General features: G+C 47.5%; 1 protein-coding gene across 1 annotated transcript in view; it reads left to right on the top strand.

The window, feature by feature from the left end:
• The window catches only part of SELENOF (selenoprotein F), a 111,569-nt gene that overhangs the window by 82,850 nt on the left and 7,955 nt on the right, over positions 1-20,764 (top strand). Inside the window, exon 4 of the mRNA XM_063939958.1 lies at positions 7,334-7,383. Within this exon, the coding sequence (XP_063796028.1) occupies positions 7,334-7,383 (50 nt within the window). The remainder of the gene's footprint in view (positions 1-7,333; positions 7,384-20,764) is intronic.

The raw sequence follows: 20,764 nt of genomic DNA, 5'->3' as shown, positions 1-20,764 counted from the left end.
ACCATGGGGAATAGCGGGCTCCGAAGGAGGCTGGGCACTCTAGAAAGATCTTAGACTACCTGGTGTGCACTGGCTCCTCCCACTATGACCCTCCTCCAAGCCTCTGTTAGATTTCGTGCCCGGCCGAGGTTGGATGCACACTAGGGGCTCTTCTGAGCTCTTAGAAAGTTATAATCTTAGAATTTGTTATTTTCAGTGAGACCTGCTGGCAACAGGCTCACTGCAGCGAGGGACTAAGGGGAGAAGAAGCGAACTCGCCTGCTTGCAGCCGGATTGGGCTTCTTAGGCTACTGGACACCATTAGCTCCAGAGGGATCGACCGCAGGCCCAGCCTTGATGTTCGGTCCCGGAGCCGCGCCGCCGTCCCCCTTACAGAGCCAGAAGCAAGAAGATGGTCCGGAAAATCGGCGGCATGAAGACTCTGTCTTCACCAAGGTAGCGCACAGCACTGCAGCTGTGCGCCATTGCTCCTCTCACACACTTCACACTCCGGTCACTGAGGGTGCAGGGCGCTGGGGGGGGCGCCCTGAGGCAGCAATAAAAACACCTTGGCTGGCTAAAATACCTCAATATATGGCCCCAGGGGCTATATATGAGGTAAATACCCCTGCCAGAATTCCATAAAAAACGGGAGAATAGGCCGCGAAAAAGGGGCGGAGCCTATCTCCTCAGCACACTGGCGCCATTTTTCCCTCACAGCTCGGCTGGAGGGAAGCTCCCTGGCTCTTCCCTGCAATTCTACAGTACAGTAAGAGGGAAAAGAGAGGGGGGGCATTAAAATTGGCACTGTATACAGTATATTATATAAAAGCTATTAGGGACATAACTCAGTTAGTCCCTGTATATATATAGCGCTCTGGTGTGTGCTGGCATACTCTTACTCTGTCCCCCCAAAGGGCTTTTGTGGGTCCTGTCCTCGTTTAGAGCATTCCCTGTGTGTCTGCGGTGTCGGTACGGCTGTGTCGACATGTTGAATGAGGAGGCTTATATGGTGACAGAACAGAGGCCGATATATGTGATGTCGCCCCCTGTGGGGCCGACACCAGAGTGGATGGATAGGTGAAAGGTATTAACCGACAGTGTCAACTCCTTACATAAAAGGGTGGATGACGTAACAGCTGTGGGACAGCCGGCTTCGCAGCCCGCGCCTGCCCAGGCGTCTCAAAGGCCATCAGGGGCTCAAAAACGCCCGCTCTCTCAGATGGCAGACACAGATGTCGACACGGAGTCTGACTCCAGTGTCGACAAGGTGGAGACATATACACAATCCACTAGGAACATCCGTGACGTGATCCCGGCAATAAAAAATGTGTTATACATTTCTGACTTTAACCCAAGCACCTCTAAAAATGGGTTTTAGGTTTGGGGAGAAAAAACAGGCAGTGTTTTGTTCCCCCATCAGATGAATAAATGAAGTGTGTGAAAGCGTGGGTTCCCCCATTAAGAAACTGGTAATTTATAAAAAGTTACTGATGGCGTACCCTTTCCCGCCAGGTGGATAAGTTACGCTGGGAGATATCCCCTAGGGTGGATAAGGCGCTCACACGTTTGTCAAAAAAGGTGGCACTGCCGTCTTAGGATACGGCCACTTTAATAGGTACCTGTTGATAAAAAACAGGAGGCTATCCTGAAGTCTGTATTTACACACTCAGGTACTAGACTGAGACCTGCAGATAGTGCTGCTGCAGCGTGGTCGGTGACCCTGTCAAACAGGGATACTAGTTGGAAAACATAAAAACATATTAAAGACGTCGTCTTATATATGGGGGATGCACAGAGGGATATTTTGCCGGCTGGCATCCAAAATAAATGTAATGTCCATTCTGTCAGGAGGGTATTAGAGACCTGTCACTGGACAGGTGATGCTGACTTAAAAAGCGCATAGAGAGCCTTATAAGGGTGAGGAATTATTTGGGGATGGTCTCTGGGACCTCGTATCCACAGCAACTGCTGGGAAGAAATAATTTTACCTCAGGTTTCCTCACAGACAAAGGTACAGTCCTTTCGGCTTCAGAAAAGCAAGCGGGTCAAATGGCGCTTCCTTTCTGTACAGAGACAAGGGTAGAGGGAAAAAAGCTGCACCAGTCAGCCTGTTCCCAGAATCAAGATTCTTCCCCCGCCTCCTGTGAGGCCACACCATGACGCGGGTGCTCCACAGGTGTAGCCAGGTACGGTGGGGGGCCGTCTCAAAAATTTCAGCAATTAGTGGGCTCGCTCACAGGTGGATCCCTGTTTCTTTCAAGTAGTATTTCAGGGGTACAAGCTGGAATTCGAGATGTCTCCCCCCAGCCGTTTCCTAAAATATGCCTTGCTGACAACTCCCTCAGGCAGGGAGGCTGTGCTAGAGGCAATTAATAAGCGGTATTCCCAGCAGGTAATACTCAAGGTGCCCCTACTTCAACAAGGACGGGGTTACTATTCCACATGGGTTGGGGTACCGAAACCGCATGGTTCGGTGTGACCCATTTTATATTTAAAATCCTTGAACACAAAAATTCAAGTTCAAGATGGAATCGCTCAGGGCGGTTATTCCAAGCCTGGACGAGGGGGATTACATGGTATCCTGGGACATCAAGGATGCTTACCTGCATGTCCCCATTTACCATCCTCGCCAGGAGTACCTCAGATTTGTGGTACAGGATTACCATTACCAAGTCCAGACACTGCCGTTTGGACTGTACATGGCACCGAGGGTGTTTTATCAAGGTAATGGCCGAAATGTTGATACTCCTTCAAAAAAAGGGAGTTGTAATTATCCCGTACTTGGACAATCTCGTTATAAGGGCGAGGTCCAAGGAGCAGTTGGTAGTCGGGGTAGCACTATTTTGGAAAGTGCTACAACAGCATGGTTGGATTCTAAACAGTCCAAAGTCACAGCTGGTTCCTATGACACGTCTACTGTTCCTGGGGATGGTTCTGGACATAAACCAGAAATAGTGTTTCTCCCGGAGGAGAAAGCCAAGGAGTTGTCATCTCTAGTCAGAGACCTCCTGAAGCCAAAATAGGTAGCGGTGCATCATTGCACGCGAGTCCTGGGAAAAATGGTAGCTTCCTACGAAGCAATCCCATTAGGCAGGATCCATACAAGAACTTTTCAGAGGGACCTGTTGGACAAGTGGTCCGGATCGCATCTTCCGATGCATAGGCTGATAACCCTGTCTCCAAGGACCAGGGTATCTCTACTGTGGTGGCTGCAGAGTGCCCATCTTCAAGAGGGCCGCAGGTTCGGCATACAGGACTAGGTCCTAGTGACCATGGATTCCAGCCTTTGAGGCTGGGAGGCAGTCACACAGGGAAGAAATTTCCAGGGACTTTGGTCAAGTCAGGTTATTTCCCTACACATAAATATTCTGGACCTGAGGGCCATTTACAATGCCCTGAGGCCGGCAAGGCCTCTGCTTCAAAACCAGCCGGTACTGATCCAATCAGACAACATCACGGCAGTCGCCCATGTAAACCAACAGGGCGGCACAAGAAGCAGGATGGCGATGGCAGAAGCCACAAGGATTCTCTGATAGGCGGAAAATCATGTGTTAGCACTGTCAGCAGTGTTCATTCCCGGAGTGGACAACTGGGAAGCAGATCTTCTCAACAGACACGACCTCCACCCGGGAGAATGGGGACTTCCTCCAGAAGTCTTCCAATAGGATTGTACACCATTGGGAAAGGCCACAGGTGGACATGATGGCGTCCCGCCTCAACAAAAAGCTATAAAAGATATTGCACCGGGTCAAGGGACCCTCAGGCGATAGCTATGGACGCTCTGGTAACACCGTGGGTGTACCAGTCGGTTTATGTGTTCTCCCCTCTGCCTCTCATACCAAAGGTACTGAGAATAATAAGAAGGCGAGGAGTAAGAACGTTACTCGTGGATGGCCAAGAAGAGCTTGGTACCCAGAACTTCAAGAATTTATATCAGAGGACCCATGGCCTCTGCCACTCAGACAGGACCTGCGGCAGCAGGGGCCCTGTCTGTTCCAAGACTTACCGCTGCTGCGTTTGTCGGCATGGCGGTTGAACGCCGGATCCTGAAGGAAAAGGGCATTCCGGAGGAAGTCATTCCTACGCTTACTAAAGCCAGGAAAGAGGTTACAGCAACTCATTATCACCGCATATGGCGAAAATATGTTGCATGGTGTGAGGCCGAAAGGGCCCCAACAGAGGAATTTCAACTAGGTCGATTTCTGCATTTCCTGCAAGCAGGAGTGACTATGGGCCTTAAATTGGGTTCCATTAAGGTACAGATCTCGGCTCTGTCGATTTTCTTTCAAAAAGAACTAGCTTCAGTACCTGAAGTTCAGACATTTATAAAAGGAGTGCTGCAGAGTCAGCCCCCGTTTGTGCCTTCTGTGGCACCTTGGGATCTCAACGTGGTGTTGAGTTTCTTAAAATCACATTGGTTTGAACCACTAAAAACCGTGGATCTGAAATATCTCACGTGGAAGGTGGTTATGTTATTGGCCTTGGCTTCTGCCAGGCGAGTATCAAAGTTGGCGGCTTTGTCTTGTAAAAGCCCTTATTTGATTTTCCATATGGATAGGGCAGAATTGAGGACTCGTCCCCAGTTTCTCCCAAAGGTGGTGTCAGCGTTTCACCTGAACCAGCCTATTGTGGTGCCTAGGCTACTAGGGACTTGGAGGACTCCAAGTTGCTAGACGTTGTCAGGGCACTGAAAATATATGTTTCCAGAACGGCTAGAATCAGAAAATCTGACTCGCTGTTTATCCTATATGCACCTAACAAGCTGGGTGCTCCTGCTTCTAAGCAGACTATTGCTCGTTGGATTTGTAGTACAATTCAGCTTGCACATACTGTGGCAGGCCTGCCACAGCCAAAATCTGTCAATGCCCATTCCACAAGGAAGGTGGGCTCATCTTGGGCGGCTGCCCGAGAGGTCTCGGCTTTACAATTTTGCCGAGCAGCTACTTGGTCAGGGGCAAACACGTTTGCAAAAATTCTACAAATTTGATACCCTGGCTGAGGAGGACCTGGAGTTCTCTCATTCAGTGCTGCAGAGTCATCCGCACTCTCCCGCCCGTTTGGGAGCTTTGGTATAATCCCCATGGTCCTTACGGAGTTCCCAGCATCCACTAGGACATTAGAGAAAATAAGAATTTACTCACCGGTAATTCTATTTCTCGTAGTCCGTAGTGGATGCTGGGCGCCCATCCCAAGTGCGGTTTATCTGCAATACTTGTACATAGTTATGGTTAACTAAATCGGGTTATTGTTGAGCCATCTGTTGAGAGGCTCTATTGTTTCATACTGTTAACTGTGTTTTATATCACGAGTTGTACGGTGTGATTGGTGTGGCTGGTATGAGTCTTACCCGGGATTCAAAATCCTTCCTTATTGTGTACGCTCGTCCGGGCACAGTACCTAACTGAGGCTTGGAGGAGGGTCATAGTGGGAGGAGCCAGTGCACACCAGGTAGTCTAAGATCTTTCTAGAGTGCCCAGCCTCCTTCGGAGCCCGCTATTCCCCATGGTCCTTACGGAGTTCCCAGCATCCACTACGGACTACGAGAAATAGAATTACCGGTGAGTAAATTCTTATTTTTTTTTTCTCCATTTTTTTACCTTTTTCATACTTAATGCTCCACGTGGGATACAATTGGGAACGGTAACCTTGCCCCAAGCATGGCCACCGAAGCGAGCCATGCAAGGGGACACTGTGCACTCATTGGGGTTCCCCGTCACTTTACAAAGAAAACGACACCAAAAACAGTCAAAAAAAAACTCATGTCGACCTTTTTCCATGTCGACCTAATGCATGTCGACCATTAGTGGTCGACCTAATGAACCACACCCATGGGCACGATATGTGCAATACCAGGGATCACTTTAGTATAGCACCCAATGGGTGATATTCAAATGTTTGAAAAGTCAGTTGGATGTCTGTTTTTTCCTATCTAATAGACAGGAAAAAAACAGACACTCAACTGACTTTTCAGACATTTGAATTCCCCCCAATATTCTCTGTTCAATGCCATAATGTGTGAATTAGGAAAAGGATATATTAATTTTTCTGACAAGTTTGAAGAATGTCTAAAAGCTGCAGATGACGGTCATTGAGGTAACAGAATTCTGAAGAAACAGTGGTATGACCATTTTTATAGCATTATCTGGCTACGGTTAGCACTAAACTTAAGCTGGGAACACACTAGACGATATGTCGCCCAATCTCACTGATTTGAGCGACATACCTGGTACATCATCCCATGTGTACCTATGATATGCGTGCTCCCACAGGTCGCTAGTCGTGACTCCCTTAAGCCATGCAACAGGGCTGATGGTGGGGTTATCGCTAGTGATGACATGATGCAGAATGTCACGTGTCCCCCCACCCACCCTTCCCCAAGTCAGACCATGCCAGGTCCCATCGGCGCTAATGTCGGGCTGGGTACAAATCGTTTGTGTACTGAGCCTTAATTCCGTGTCTAGAGGTCTGACTTATAAACTGATTTCAGCCAAACCGCAAACTTTACATAATTTAAACATTTCTGGAATAGCGTCTGAACTCAAGGGATCTTGTCAGCACTCGCATATACATTTATAAGATACAGTATAGATAGAATTTTCGCCCCAAAATCTCTAATTTGAGATTCTGTTATTCAAACAATAATAATTAGGTTCCAAGACTGAAGTGTATTTTGAAATGATACAGAGCATCTTAAATGTACACCAGTCAGTAGCGTTGATTAAAAATAAATAAATGATTAAGGCGTAATGATGTTGATAGACTACTCCTAAAGGGCACCTAGAACAGCTGTTCCCAACCACAGTCCTCAAGGCACACTAATAGTCCAGGTTTTAAGAATAGCTATACTTGAGCACAGATTACTTAATTAGTACTGCCGTTATTTTGATTTAACCATCTGTGCTCAAACATGGATATCACTAAAACTTGGAGCCTTGAGGACCATGGTTGGAAAACACTGACCTAGAACTTCAAACATATTTTTTTGGGGGGTAATTCAAAGTTGATCGCAGCAGGAAATATTTTAGCAGTTGGGCAAAACCATGTGCACTGCAGGGGGTATATAACATGTGCAGAGATATAACATGTGCAGAGAGAGATAGATTTGGGTGTGGTGAGTTCAATCTGCAATCTAAATTGCAGTGTAAAAATAAAGCAGCCAGTGTTTACCCTGCACAGAAACAAAATAACCCACCCAAATCTAACTCTCTCTGCAAATGTTATATCTGCCCCCCCTGCAGTGCACATGGTTTTAACCAACTGCTAAAAAATTCCTGCTGCGATCAACTTGGAATTACCCCCTTTGTCTTTTTTTCTATCGTACATTTATCGTTTTGTTTGCTTTTGTTTCCAGCTTTTGTCAGGAGTGACAAGCCCAAGCTTTTCAAGGGCCTGCAAATCAAGGTATGGTTTTATTTCTCTCCAAATACATTCTTTTTATATTAAGTTGGATACTTTAACACTCCTACCCCAGGAAGACCAGCCATATTGTTTACTCCTCTTGAATTGTATATTGTATAATAATATTTATGTTGCACTTCTCTATGTAGCTTTTACAGAGATGTTAATAAATATAGAGGAATGATAAACTGCATGAAGTCATCATTTTTGTCTGTTTTGTGATCCCCTTACCTCCTTCCTGTTCCGTGCCCAAGTTTAATGGCTGCCAAGATATTCTGGTACATGGAGAAACACAAACATTAATGGCTGCACTGTAACTGGGCAGAGCCTGAGAACAGCCATTATGATAGTACAGATGTAGCCATGCTCATATTGCTGCAATGCGGCATGTTGCATCATGGCATGCCAGGCTGCGACTATTCCCTGCTGGCAATCGCTCCATTAATTGCGAGCCATACAGCAAGCCGTGTTGCAGCATGCTACATGGCAGTAATATGAGCCTGGCTACATCTGTATCATCGGGATGGAGAGAGAGAGACATTATCTTAGGGAGTCACTAATCTTTGAAGAGTTGGATGTAGAGCTTGAGAATACAGTGTTCACCTGTTAAAAACTAGAAAGAAGAGACCCATCTGAAAAACCATGGTGGGCCACATGTTAAATTATAGTTGTATGTATTTTAGTGCAAGCAAATAGATGTAAGCAAATTAGTAGTTACCAAACAGGTAACAGGTGCTTCAAATTATCATAGAAAATTGCCCAAACCAGTACGGCAATATTCAGAGGTCACTTAAAAAAATGACATGAACACAGACATAGTGTAATACTGTTAAAATCACAACATATAACGCAAAAAGTTTGTAAAGGACTCGTACCCTGACTTGTAGTCTACCTGATTGGTAGACCTATATCGCCTTGTGGAGGAGCGGGCCAACCGTGTGGTTTGTCCCAATCCTTCTCGACTCCTGTGCACGGAGAGTCTTTTCCAAACAGCGTATCCACAATATTCATATAATGAGAAAGAGCTCCAAATATTGTAAACTATTTTTTATTCAGACAAGACAAACAATTAAGCAGTTTTAAACAGACAGGTGGACTCTCACCAAGTATAATGGTCTACAGATGGCAGTAGCACTATAGCATTAAATGATTCCAACCAGGCGTCCCCAGCAGTCGTCATAAGCAACCAGGTAAGTAGTCCACGTGTCCTCCCGTTACCTCCAGCAACACGTTTCAATAACCCAATGTTCTCTTTTTCAAGGTGTAGGAGGTAGCTGTGCAATGTGGGTATTTATACCTCACCTGATAAAGACTGATTAAAAAAAAAAAAAAACCTAATACTAATACAGGTTGAGTATCCCTTATCCAAAATGCTTGGGCCCAGAAGAATTTTGGATATCGGATTTTTCCGTATTTTGGAATAATTGCATACCATAATGAGATATTATGGTGGTGGGACCTAAAATCTAAGCACAGAATGTATATATGTTACATATATACCTTATACACACAGCCTCAAGGTAATTTTAGCCAATATTTTTTATAACTTTGTGCATTAAACAAAGTGTGTGTACATTCACACAATTCATTTGTTTCATATACACCTTATACACACAGCCTGAAGGTCATTTAATACAATATTTTTAATAACTTTGAGTACTAAACAAAGTTTGTGTACATTGAGCCATCAAAAAACAAAGGTTTCACTATCTCAGTCTCACTCAAAAAAGTCAGTATTTCGGAATATTCCGTATTTCGGAATATTTGGATATGGGATACTCAACCTGTACCAGACATAGATCTACTATCACCTAAAATCCCTATACACAAATTTCAACTGCATCATCAGCCGTGTGTATTTCTCTTCCGGCGGAAGCCTTGCGTCCGCAAGCTCACCCGTCGAACATCCTACTACGCCAGCTGGAGCCATCGAAAAGACGGAAGTCCCCCGGCGTACTTCAGCGGAAGTATGGTGTCCTTGCGTTCCAGCCTGGTAACACACGTACCCGGAAGTCAAGATATTTGTCATTATGAATAGATGAGTGACAAAAATCTTGACTTCCGGGTACGTGTGTTACCAGGCTGGAATGCAAGGACACCATACTTCCGCTGAAGTACGCCGGGGGACTTCCGGCTGGCGTAGCAGGATGTTTGACGGGTGAGCTTGCGGACGCCAGGCTTCCGCCAGAAGCGGAGTACACACGGCTGATGATGCAGTTGAAATTTACCCGGGACCAGGACATTTGGAATCCCGGGTAATCACTAGGAAATCAGGAAATGGACTTAATGGGATTGAACTTTGCTGGTTGTGTATAGGGATTTCTTTATCATCCACTAGGGGTCACTGGAGTACTCTTGGGATATGGACGGGCTTCCGTAGGAACAGCACTGAATATTTAAATTTAGAACACTCCACCCCTCCATATCCCCGAGCACCTCTGTGTTTTTTCTGTGCTACACGTAGCAACAGCTCTGTGACTGAAGTCACGATTACTTGAAGAATTTTTATTTTTTATTTTTATTTCTTTTTTCGATTTTACATCCCTTTCCCCCTTCCAAAAGGCAGGGTCAGGGATTGTGCAGCTGCTGAAGCAGCAGCGGCGTGTCGGGCCTCTCTGAAAGAGCTCCCTCACAGCCATACAGACACACAGTTCTCATGTGTGCACAGGCTGGCCGGCGCTTACTAAGAAGCCCCATCGGAGCCTCATGACAGACGCATAATCAGGTATGTGAGGGGGTAGAACGGAGGCGGTCAGCTTCCGCTGCCGCCCCGACGTGTAGGGAAGGCGCTGGTGGCTTTTGCTGTATGCTGCGGCCGGCCGCCGGGGAACATAGCGCCACTGTACTACACTGCTCCCGCGTCTTTGAAGGGTCCGGTCGCCGCTTCTCCCGCTGCTCCGGCGCTTCCCACAGGGTACCCGTAAGTCTCTCAACGGGTCCGCCCGCCGCTTCTCCCACAACTTCCGGCCGCCTCTTCAACGCTGCTGCCCGGGTCCCATAGCGCTGACACACGTTCCCAGGGCCCGGGGTGCCGCTGCCCAGCCCACACTGCAAGCTATGGAGCAGATGCGAGGGGGGGGGGAAGGACAGCAGCAACAGGCTGGGGATAGTATAGCACATATATATCATGATGTTATACTGCCAGGGAGGAGTTTTTATAATAATACACAGGCTGTTAATAATATCAGTATGAAACTGCACTGTGATCATATGTATAAGCATGGCAGCCATTTTAACCATGTTTCTCTATCGTCCTAAGTGGATGCTGGGGTTCCTGAAAGGACCATGGGGAATAGCGGCTCCGCAGGAGACAGGGCACAAAAAAGTAAAGCTTTACTAGGTCAGGTGGTGTGCACTGGCTCCTCCCCCTATGACCCTCCTCCAGACTCCAGTTAGATTTTGTGCCCGAACGAGAAGGGTGCAATCTAGGTGGCTCTCCTAAAGAGCTGCTTAGAGAAAGTTTAGTTTAGGTTTTTTTCTTTACAGTGAGTCCTGCTGGCAACAGGATCACTGCAACGTGGGACTTAGGGGGAAAGTAGTAAACTCACCTGCATGCAGAGTGGATTTGCTGCTTGGCTACTGGACACCATTAGCTCCAGAGGGATCGAACACAGGCCCAGCCGTGGAGTCCGGTCCCGGAGCCGCGCCGCCGACCCCCTTGCAGATGCTGAAGCGTGAAGAGGTCCGGAAACCGGCGGCTGAAGACTCCTCAGTCTTCATAAGGTAGCGCACAGCACTGCAGCTGTGCGCCATTTTCCTCTCAGCACACTTCACTGGGCAGTCACTGAGGGTGCAGAGCGCTGGGGGGGGGCGCTCTGAGAGGCAAATATAAACCTTATACAAGGCTAAAAATACCTCACATATAGCCCATAGGGGCTATATGGAGATATTTAACCCCTGCCTGACTGGAAAAATAGCGGGAGAAGAACCCGCCGAAAAAGGGGCGGGGCCTATCTCCTCAGCACACGGCGCCATTTTCTGTCACAGCTCCGCTGGTCAGAACGGCTCCCAGGTCTCTCCCCTGCACTGCACTACAGAAACAGGGTAAAACAGAGAGGGGGGGCACATTAATGGCTATATATATATATATATTAAAGCAGCTATAAGGGAGCACTTAATATAAGGATATCCCTTGTATATATAGCGCTTTGTGGTGTGTGCTGGCAGACTCTCCCTCTGTCTCCCCAAAAGGGCTAGTGGGTCCTGTCTTCATTAGAGCATTCCCTGTGAGTTTGCGGTGTGTGTCGGTACGTGGTGTCGACATGTATGAGGACGATATTGGTGTGGAGGCGGAGCAATTGCCAAATATGCAGATGTCACCCCCCAGGGGGTCGACACCAGAATGGATGCCTTTATTTGTGGAATTACGTGATGGTTTATCTTCCCTTAAACAGTCAGTTGAGGACATGAGGCGGCCGGACAATCAATTAATGCCTGTCCAGGCGCCTCAAACACCGTCAGGGGCTGTAAAACGCCCTTTGCCTCAGTCGGTCGACACAGACCCAGACACGGGCACTGATTCCAGTGACGACGGTAGAAATTCAAACGTATTTTCCAGTAGGGCCACACGTTATATGATTTTGGCAATGAAGGAGACGTTACATTTAGCTGATACTACAGATACCGTAAAACAGGGTATTATGTATGGTGTGAAAAAACTACAAACAGTTTTTCCTGAATCAGAAGAATTAAATGACGTGTGTGATGAAGCGTGGGTTGCTCCTGATAAAAAGTTGATAATTTCAAAAAAGTTATTGGCATTATACCCTTTCCCGCCAGAGGTTAGGGCGCGCTGGGAAACACCCCCTAAGGTGGACAAGGCGCTCACACGCTTATCCAAACAAGTGGCGTTACCCTCTCCTGAGACGGCCGCACTTAAGGATCCATCAGATAGAAAGATGGAAGTTATTCAAAAGAATATATACACACATGCAGGTGTTATACTACGACCAGCTATAGCAACTGCCTGGATGTGCAGTGCTGGAGTAGTTTGGTCAGAATCCCTGATTGAAAATATTGATACCCTAGATAGGGACAATGTTTTACTGTCGTTAGAACAAATAAAGGATGCATTTATCTATATGCGTGATGCACAGAGGGATATTTGCACACTGGCATCTCGGGTGAGTGCTATGTCCATTTCAGCCAGAAGAGCCTTATGGACACGACAGTGGACAGGCGATGCGGATTCAAAACGTCACATGGAGGTTTTGCCGTATAAAGGGGAGGAGTTATTTGGAGTTGGTCTATCAGACTTGGTGGCCACGGCTACTGCCGGGAAATCCACTTTTTTACCTCAAGTCACTCCCCAACAGAGAAAGGCACCGACCTTTCAACCGCAGCCTTTTCGCTCCTACAAAAATAAGAGAGCAAAGGGCTTGTCGTACCTGCCACGAGGCAGAGGAAGAGGGAAGAGACACCAACAGGCAGCTCCTTCCCAGGAACAGAAGCCCTCCCCGGCTCCTGCAAAAACCTCAGCATGACGCTGGGGCCTCTCAAGCGGACTCGGGGACAGTGGGGGGCCGTCTCAAAAATTACAGCGCGCAGTGGGCTCACTCGCAGGTAGACCCCTGGATCCTGCAGATAATATCTCAGGGGTACAGGTTGGAATTAGAGACGGATCCTCCTCATCGTTTCCTGAAGTCTGCCTTACCAACCGTCTCTTCCGAAAGGGAGAGGGTGTTGGAAGCCATTCACAAGCTGTACGCTCAGCAGGTGATAGTCAAAGTACCCCTATTACAACAAGGAAAGGGGTATTATTCCACTCTATTTGTGGTACCGAAGCCGGATGGCTCGGTAAGGCCTATTCTAAATCTGAAGTCCTTGAACCTCTACATAAAAAAGTTCAAGTTCAAGATGGAGTCACTCAGAGCAGTGATAGCGAACCTGGAAGAAGGGGACTTTATGGTATCCTTGGACATCAAGGATGCGTATCTACACGTTCCGATTTACCCCGCACACCAGGGGTACCTCAGGTTCATTGTTCAAAACTGTCACTATCAGTTTCAGACGCTGCCGTTCGGATTGTCCACGGCGCCTCGGGTCTTTACCAAGGTAATGGCCGAGATGATGATTCTTCTTCGAAGAAAAGGCGTATTAGTTATCCCATACTTGGACGATCTCCTAATAAGGGCAAGGTCCAGAGAACAGCTGGAGACAGCTTTAGCACTATCTCAAGAGGTGCTAAGACAACACGGGTGGATTCTGAATATTCCAAAATCCCATTTAATCCCGACAACTCGTCTGCTGTTCCTAGGAATGATTCTGGACACGGTTCAGAAAAAGGTTTTCCTTCCAGAGGAAAAAGCCAAGGAGTTATCCGATCTGGTCAGGAACCTCCTAAAACCAGGAAAAGTGTCAGTACATCAATGCACAAGAGTCCTGGGAAAAATGGTGGCTTCTTACGAAGCAATTCCATTCGGCAGATTCCATGCAAGAATATTCCAAAGGGATCTGTTGGACAAATGGTCAGGGTCGCATCTGCAGATGCACCTGCGAATAACCCTGTCACCAAAGACAAGGGTGTCACTTCTGTGGTGGTTGCAGAAGGCTCACCTATTAGAAGGCCGCAGATTCGGCATTCAGGATTGGATCCTGGTGACCACGGACGCCAGCCTGAGAGGCTGGGGAGCAGTCACACAAGGAAGAAACTTCCAGGGAGTATGGACGAGTCTGGAAAAGTCTCTTCACATAAACATTCTGGAACTAAGAGCAATCTACAATGCTCTAAGCCAGGCGGAACTTCTCCTGCAAGGAAAGCCGGTGTTGATTCAGTCGGACAACATCACGGCGGTCGCCCATGTAAACAGGCAGGGCGGCACAAGAAGCAGGAGTGCAATGGCAGAAGCTGCCAAGATTCTTCGCTGGGCGGAGAATCACGTGATAGCACTGTCAGCAGTGTTCATCCCGGGCGTGGACAACTGGGAAGCAGACTTCCTCAGCAGACACGATCTTCATCCGGGAGAGTGGGGTCTACATCCAGAAGTCTTCAACATGTTAATAGACCGTTGGGAAAGACCAATTGTAGACATGATGGCGTCTCGCCTCAACAAGAAACTGGACAAATATTGCGCCAGGTCAAGAGATCCACAGGCAATAGCTGTGGACGCACTGGTAACTCCTTGGGTGTACCAGTCAGTGTATGTGTTTCCTCCTCTGCCGCTCATACCAAAGGTATTGAAGATCATACGGCAAAGAAGAGTAAGAACAATACTAGTGGTTCCGGATTGGCCGAGAAGGACTTGGTATCCGGAACTTCAAGAGATGCTCACGGACGAACCGTGGCCTCTACCTCTGAGAAGGGACCTGCTACAGCAGGGTCCCTGTCTTTTTCAAGACTTACCGCGGCTGCGTTTGACGGCATGGCGTTTGAACGCCAGATCCTAAAAGGGAAAGGCATTCCAGAAGAAGTCATTCCTACCTTGATTAAGGCACGGAAGGAAGTCACCGTGAAACATTATCACCGCATTTGGCGAAAATATGTAGCGTGGTGCGAGGATCGGAGGGTTCCGACGGAGGAATTCCAACTGGGTCGTTTCCTACATTTCCTGCAATCAGGATTATTTATGGGTCTCAAATTGGGATCCATTAAGGTTCAAATTTCGGCCCTGTCAATATTCTTCCAAAAAGAATTGGCCTCTGTCCCTGAGGTCCAGACTTTTGTCAAGGGAGTACTGCATATACAGCCTCCTGTGGTGCCTCCGGTGGCACCGTGGGATCTAAATGTAGTTTTAGATTTCCTCAAATCCCATTGGTTTGAACCATTGAAAAAGGTGGATTTGAAATATCTCACATTGAAAGTGACTATGTTACTAGCCCTGGCCTCTGCCAGGAGAGTATCTGAATTGGCGGCTTTATCTTATAAAAGTCCTTATCTAATCTTCCATTCGGATAGGGCAGAACTGCGGACTCGTCCGCATTTTCTCCCTAAAGTGGTATCAGCATTTCATCTGAACCAACCTATTGTGGTGCCTGCGGCCACTAGCGACTTGGAGGACTCCAAGTTGTTGGACGTTGTCAGAGCCTTAAAAATATACATTGCAAGGACGGCTGGAGTCAGAAAATCTGACTCGCTGTTTATATTGTATGCACCCAACAAGTTGGGCGCACCTGCTTCTAAGCAGTCGATTGCTCGTTGGATTTGTAACACAATTCAACTTGCACATTCTGTGGCAGGCCTGCCACAGCCTAAAACTGTAAAAGCCCACTCCACAAGGAAGGTGGGCTCATCTTGGGCGGCTGCCCGAGGGGTCTCGGCATTACAACTCTGCCGAGCAGCTACGTGGTCGGGGGAGAACACGTTTGTAAAATTTTACAAATTTGATACCCTGGCAAAGGAGGACCTGGAGTTCTCTCATTCGGTGCTGCAGAGTCATCCGCACTCTCCCGCCCGTTTGGGAGCTTTGGTATAATCCCCATGGTCCTTTCAGGAACCCCAGCATCCACTTAGGACGATAGAGAAAATAAGAATTTACTTACCGATAATTCTATTTCTCGGAGTCCGTAGTGGATGCTGGGCGCCCATCCCAAGTGCGGATTATCTGCAATACTTGTACATAGTTATTGTTAACTAATTCGGGTTATTGTTAAGGAGCCATCTTTAAGAGGCCCTTTCTGTAGTCATACTGTTAACTGGGTTTAGATCACAAGTTGTACGGTGTGATTGGTGTGGCTGGTATGAGTCTTACCCGGGATTCAAAATGCCTCCCTTATTGTGTATGCTCGTCCGGGCACAGTACCTAACTGGAGTCTGGAGGAGGGTCATAGGGGGAGGAGCCAGTGCACACCACCTGACCTAGTAAAGCTTTACTTTTTTGTGCCCTGTCTCCTGCGGAGCCGCTATTCCCCATGGTCCTTTCAGGAACCCCAGCATCCACTACGGACTCCGAGAAATAGAATTATCGGTAAGTAAATTCTTATTTTCTGTGTCTTCATGCTGTGATTCCAGAACGTTCCTGTCCTACATCTCTACTCCACCGGAGGCGCAGGGGTGTTAGTGGGAATTTGGGATCACATTTCAGAGTACTGGCCACGTGTACTGCATTTGGCCAGTTTTATATACAGAGACACCTTAATGCTATTTTACTGAGTCGTGCAGGTGTCTGGTTTTTGTGTATTGTATTGTCTGTCGCCATAATGAGTAAGGCACCAGCAAAAACTAAAAAGCATAATTGCAAAGTCTGTAACAGTGTATTACCGGATGGATCTACCACATGTACAGTATGTTTTGTGAATTCGGTTCAGAATACCATTTCTGCTCCTGTTTTACAACCAATTTCCTCACCGGACCCTCCGTGGGGTATGTTAGTAAATGTACTGGATAGGTTACAATCAGAATTGACCGCCGCTCGTCAGGAGCGGGAAACGGTAAGATCTGAGTCTAGGGTGAGACCGCCAGAACTACCGGAGGCGTCTCAGCCTTGCGTAAGGTCCAAATCCATTTTGGGTAAACGGGATAAATTTCATATGTCTTATGATTTTCCAGTGTCTGCTATGTTGCATTCTGACGATTCCATGCCAGACCTCACGGAACATGAGGGTGAGGAGGGCGAAGTGGAGTCAGATGGCAAGGATGTTAACAGTTCCGGCATTGATGATCTCATCAGAGCGGTACGTCAGTCTCTGAGGTTTCCTGAAACTGAGGAGCCTCTCACAAATGATCAGGTCGTATTTACTAAACGACGGAAGACGCCAATAAGTTTTCCTGTGTCGGATTCTCTAAATCAGATGTTAGTAGAAACACGACAGAATCCAGATAAACGGTTTTCTATACCTCGCAGATTTAAGTCTAGTTATCCGTTTCCAGACTCGGTAACGTGTACATGGGAGAATCCACCAATAGTTGATTCGTCAGTATCCAAGCTTACCAAGAAATTAACCATACCAGTGCCAGCAGCTACTACGCTTAAGGATCCTTCAGATCGCAAGATAGAAACTATGCTAAAATCCATGTATGTAGCAGCAGGTGTGATGCTGAGACCTGGATTGGTTGGCATTTGGGTCACTAAGGCGCTCATAATATGGCTTACAGAACTCAAATCTGATTTACATGACGAAAACCTGATAATTCTTGTAAATCAAATGATTGAGGCTGTAGAGTATCTCTGTACAGCGTCTACTGACGTCTGTCAGCTCACTTCTCGTATTTCATCGTCGCTAGTTACGGCACGACGAGCACTCTACCTGCGTACTTATCATGCGGAGGCAGAGGTCAAACGAAGTATAGAGGCGTTGCCTTACGATGGCAAGAAGTTGTTTGGTCCAGAATTGGACGCATGGATTGCGGAGGCTACAGGAGGTAAGTCTGTTTTCTTACCATTGCCTCCACCGGTTCCAAGAAGAAGGTACGCTGGACCTTCGTTCAAATCCTTTAGACCTCAGCCCTTTCGAGGACGTGGCAGAGGATCAGCCACGCCTGCTAGACGTGGTTTCCATCAAACCAACACAACTCGCCAAGACGCTAAGGTTACCGACAAGCCAGTGGCATGACGGGCTACCAGCCCATCTCGGTTCTCCAATTGTGGGAGCACGCCTTCAGACGTTCCATGTGGCGTGGTTCCACACATCCGCGGATGGCTGGATCCGCAATTTAGTGTTAAAAGGTTACAAAATAGAGTTCGACTGTCTTCCGCCTCTGCGGTTTTTCAAGACAGGATTGCCTCTGTCGGACGACAAGAGGACGGTTTTGCAAATTGCCATTCAGTCCCTACTGGATTCGGCAGTGTTGATTCCGGTCCCTGTACACCAACAGGGTCAGGGTTATTATTCAAGTCTGTTTGTGGTCCCGAAGCCGGATGGCTCAGTCAGACCAATATTGAACTTAAAGGGGCTCAATCAGTACGTAACTTACTACAGATTCAAGATGGAGTCTCTACGTTCGGTGATTGCGGGGTTAGAGGCAAAGGAGTTTATGATTGCGCTAGACCTCAAGGATGCGTACTTACACATTCCAATTTGGCAGCCTCATCAGAAATTCTTACGGTTTGCAATACGCCAGAACCATTACCAGTTTCAGGCTCTACCGTTTGGCCTGTCATCAGCGCCGCGGGTATTCACCAAAGTGATGTCTGTGATGATAGCTCACCTCAGATCCCTGGGAGTGACAATAGTTCCGTATTTAGACGATCTGCTCATCAAAGCTCCGTCTCAACAGATACTTCTCCAACATGCGCTGCTAACATACAATGTACTGGTTCACCACGGTTGGATTGTCAACTTCAAGAAATCACATCTAATTCCGTCTCAACGCCTTCAGTTCCTAGGTATGATTCTCGATACGGTCAATCAAAGAATTTACCTACCACAGCAGAAAGTACAAATGCTACGCCATCTAGTACAATTAGTGCTCAAGCCACGCACAGTGTCGGTACACTTGTGCATTCGCCTCTTAGGCACAATGGTGGCAGCTTTCGAGGCGCTTCAGTTCGGAAGATTTCACTCGCGTCCTTTTCAACTGAATGTGCTTGCCCAGTGGTCGGGCTCGCATCTGCAGATTCACCACAGGGTGAGGTTGTCGCCAACAGCAAGAGTATCTCTGCTCTGGTGGCTCAAGGAACACAATTTAACCGCAGGAAGACGGTTCGGAGGTTGGAATTGGATAATTCTAACTACGGACGCCAGTCTCAGAGGTTGGGGAGTGGTAATTCAAAATTGTCAGCTCCAGGGTCTCTGGGCGGATCACGAGAAATTGCTGTCTATAAATGTTCTAGAACTCCGCGCAATTTACAATGCGCTACGACAAGCAGTGCACATGATTCGCTCTCAGCCGGTCCAAGTGCAGTCAGACAATGCGACGGCGGTCGCATACATCAACAAACAAGGAGGAACGAGAAGCCGCATGGCAATGCGGGAAGTAGCTCGAATCCTCAATTGGGCGGAATGTCACCAGGTGATATTGTCGGCCGTGTTCATTCCGGGAGTGGACAACTGGGAAGCGGATTATCTCAGTCGTCGGGATTTTCATCCAGGCGAATGGGCATTAAATCCAGAAGTGTTTCACATGTTGGTTCAGCGATGGGGTTATCCTCAGGTGGACCTGATGGCGTCTCGACACAATCACCAAACGTTCCAGTATGTGTCCAGAACAAGAGATCCAAAGGCAGTGGCAGTGGATGCTCTCACTGTCGCGTGGCCGTACAGTCTTGTGTATCTGTTTCCACCGTTTCCGTTGCTCCCTCTGGTGCTAAAACGGATCAAAAGAGAGTCGGTCACAGTCATACTAGTGGCGCCTCATTGGCCTCGGAGAGCTTGGTACTCGGATCTCCGAGGATTACTCGCAGACGATCCTTGGCCGCTCCCGCTACGTCCAGACCTGTTACAACAGGGTCCATTCCTTTACCCCGATTTAGCGCGGCTGTGTTTGACGGGGTGGCTGTTGAGACCGCCCTCTTAAAAAGGGAGGGCATCCCAGATTCAGTTATACCAACCATGTTACGAGCTAGGAAGCCGGTTACGGCAGCTCATTATTACAGAATATGGCGTGCCTATATAGGTTGGTGTGAAGCTCGGAAATTCCCGACATCATCTTTCAAGTTATGCCGCCTTTTGTTGTTTCTACAAACAGGGTTAGATGGAGGTCTGCGTTTATCTACACTAAAGGTGCAGGTATCTGCTTTGTCAATTTACTTTCAAAGACGATTGGCTCTATTGCCGTCTATACGCACTTTTTTCCAAGGTGTCCTCAGAGTACAGCCTCCATTCATTCCACCTACAGCGCCATGGGACTTGAATCTGGTTTTAGAGTTCTTACAGTCTTCATATTTTGAACCCTTACAGCAAGTGGATATAAAGTTTCTCACTTGGAAAACAATTTTTCTTCTAGCCTTAGCTTCGGCAAGGCGTGTTTCGGATTTGGGTGCCTTGTCATGCAAGGCACCGTATTTGGTGTTTCATGATGACAGAGCGGAACTTCGGACGAATCCCGCCTTCTTACCAGAGGTAGTGTCATCTTTTCACATCAATCAACCAATAGTAGTTCCGGTGTTGACAGCACATTCTGGAACTCTGGATGTGGTACGCGCATTACGCGTTTATGTATCCCGAACGTCTTCAGTTCGTAAGACGGATACGTTATTTGTTCTCTATGATGCTGCCAAGATAGGTTGGCCAGCATCTAAACAAACTTTATCCAGATGGATAAAACTGACCATACGTCAGGCTTACCTTCATGCTAGGTTACAACCGCCTACGTCAGTAACCGCTCATTCCACACGTTCTGTGGGAACTTCATGGGCAGCTGGTCGTGGGGCTTCTACGACGCAGCTTTGCCGTGCGGCTACATGGTCTTCAGTGCACACGTTTGTGCGCTTTTACAAGTTTGATACGTTTGCGGCATCAGCATCTAGCTTTGGCCGTCTAGTGTTACAAGTGCCAAACAGCTCTCCCG

The sequence above is a fragment of the Pseudophryne corroboree genome, chromosome 9 (assembly GCF_028390025.1).
Source record: "Pseudophryne corroboree isolate aPseCor3 chromosome 9, aPseCor3.hap2, whole genome shotgun sequence".
In the NCBI taxonomy this organism is placed as follows: domain Eukaryota; kingdom Metazoa; phylum Chordata; class Amphibia; order Anura; family Myobatrachidae; genus Pseudophryne; species Pseudophryne corroboree.
Note: the sequence above shows the minus strand (reverse complement) of the source record. Positions and strands in the feature narration are given on the sequence as shown.